This window comes from Tetrahymena thermophila, assembly GCF_000189635.1.
Source record: "Tetrahymena thermophila SB210 genomic scaffold scf_8254108, whole genome shotgun sequence".
Lineage (NCBI taxonomy): Eukaryota > Ciliophora > Oligohymenophorea > Hymenostomatida > Tetrahymenidae > Tetrahymena > Tetrahymena thermophila.
The window spans coordinates 1-2,202 of NW_002476056.1; the positions used below are offsets into that span (position 1 = coordinate 1).

The following is a 2,202-nucleotide window of genomic DNA, read 5'->3' on the forward strand; positions in this document are numbered from 1 at the left end:
TTTAAAATTAAATATACAAAAATATTAATAATAATAAAAATAATATTTTTTAATTAAATATTCCTCAGATTAATATGGAGAACCTAATGAGATAAAAGTGAAGAGCTTTTAAACTTTTTTTATTAATTTATATAAATTTAAAAGTTATTAATAAAAAAAATAATAATTACTTCTTCTAATTCTTAATAATATTTAATCTATTATATCATTTTTTTTTTTTTTGAAAAATATTGAATAGCAGTTTATGAAATTTAATTAATTAATTAATAATAAATGGATAAAAAGAACAAATAAATATAATAATTAATTAATTATCAAATATTAATTTATATATTTGGTTTTATGAAGAGATATCACATTCACTATTTAAACTTAATATTTTTATTTAAAACATATACTTAAAAATATAGTAGGAATTAAAGACAGCCAGTTATTTATTTAGTAATATTTGAAAAAAATCTGGTAGTTAATGTTCTTAAGTATTATAAAAATAATGTTTATCAGTAGATTTTTCTGTTTTAGCTCTGTAATTTTAGGAATATTTATAATATTTCTAATTATAGCATTATACCATACAAAAAAAAATTTCATGGTTTGCCTGACACTTATTATGAAATATATTTTTTATTTATTTATTTATTAAAAAATCTAATTTATATATATATTTTATAATAGAATTATAATTAATTAATAATTTATATTTATTATAATTTCAAAAATAAATAAGAGAAATTAGATGAAAATGGATTAATTAGAGAAGGTTCAGTTGTAAGAAAAGGTGATATTGTTATAGGTAAAATATTAATTTTAAATCAAGAAGATTAAATAATTGATAGATCTATAAAGTTTGAATATGAAGAAGGAATAATTTTAAAAGTGAAATAAATTAATGTCGATGGATAATAAAAAATTATAATAAGATTCATTATTCCATTATATCCTTATATTGGTGATAAATATGCTGCAAGATGCGGTTAGAAAGGAACAATTGGAACAATTAGAGATGAAAATTAAATGCCATATAACAAATGATGGTACACCAATTGATATCATAATTAATCCTTGTTCATTTTCAACCAGAATGACAATAGGTATGAATATTGAATAATATACTTCTTATCTTGTGTTATTAACTGGAATGTTTTTAGATTCTTCAATGTTTTGCGATGTCTAAGATTAACTTAATAAAACTTATAAATAGTTATTAGATTATTATAATAAAATGTAAAATCTCAATGATACAAATCAAAGTGAAGAAGATAGATAGATAAGAAGAAATATAAAGAAATATATTGGGATAGAAAAAGATTTATTATCCTTTAACTGGGGAATTTATTGGTTATGCTCAAGTTGGATTTGTATTTTATGCCGCTCAAGAATAAAAAGCTTTTAGTAAACTTTATGCTGTAGGATTTAACGAAGCTTATAGAAACTAAGTATTTTAACCTAGAGATGGTGCAAAGAATAATGGAGGTTCGAGATTAGGTGAAATGGAAATGGCTGCATTTTTATCTGCAGGTACAACAAATGTAATAAAATAATTTGCGTGGTAGCACTCAGATGGATTTGTTATTAATATATGTTCTCACTGTGGTTTATATGCGCATAGAGATTAGAATTAATAAAAATATTATTGTAAAAATTGTAACGGTAAAAGTGAAGTTGTTAAAACATAAATATAATATTCATCAAAACACTTTAAGGATTTATTGAATTATTTGGGTATGTCTATTTATTTCAAACCAAAATAGAAGAGATGATTTTATCTTAAAGTGGAAACCTTATTGAATTGATATGATTTTATTTTTTATTTTTATTTTTTATTTATTTATTTTTAATTATTTATTTATTTTAAATATAAACTAAAATTAAAACTAAAAGTTTATTATTTTTTTTTTTTGTTTTTTTGTTTTTTATTTTTTTTTTGTTTTGTTTTTTTTTCTTTTATTTAAATTGATGATATGTTATTCAATTTTCACTTTTGATAAGTGTATTCATATTAGATTAATATTATTAATTGTTAATTTGATAAGAAAAATTATTTCTTCATTCATAATTTTCCAAGTTAAATTGGAATTATATTTTTGATAATTGGAAATTTTATGCTACCTTATATTCTTCTTTTTGTTTTTTTGTTTTTTATTTTTTATTTTGTTTTGGTTTTTTTTCTAAAAGTTTTTTTTTTTTGTTTTTTTATTTTTA

At 19.0% G+C, this 2,202-nt stretch overlaps 2 protein-coding genes across 2 annotated transcripts in view; one reads left to right on the top strand and one right to left on the bottom strand. All coding sequences in view use genetic code 6, as the record gives it.

Moving 5' to 3' along the window:
• Positions 1-1,003: 1,003 nt before the first annotated feature.
• TTHERM_01648020 (DNA-directed RNA polymerase subunit beta) lies at positions 1,004-1,760 on the top strand (the record flags this gene model as incomplete). Its single annotated transcript, XM_001025834.2, has 2 exons — positions 1,004-1,091; positions 1,252-1,760. The coding sequence occupies 2 exons, from the start codon at positions 1,004-1,006 to the stop codon at positions 1,758-1,760; spliced, it is 597 nt and encodes a 198-aa protein (XP_001025834.2).
• Positions 1,761-2,046: 286 nt separating this feature from the next.
• Positions 2,047-2,202, bottom strand: part of TTHERM_01648030 (hypothetical protein) — a gene marked incomplete at both ends in the record, with an annotated part of 511 nt that continues 355 nt past the window's right edge. The window contains one exon of the mRNA XM_001025835.3: positions 2,047-2,202. This exon is cut by the window's right edge and continues 117 nt beyond it. Within this exon, the coding sequence (XP_001025835.3) occupies positions 2,047-2,202 (156 nt within the window).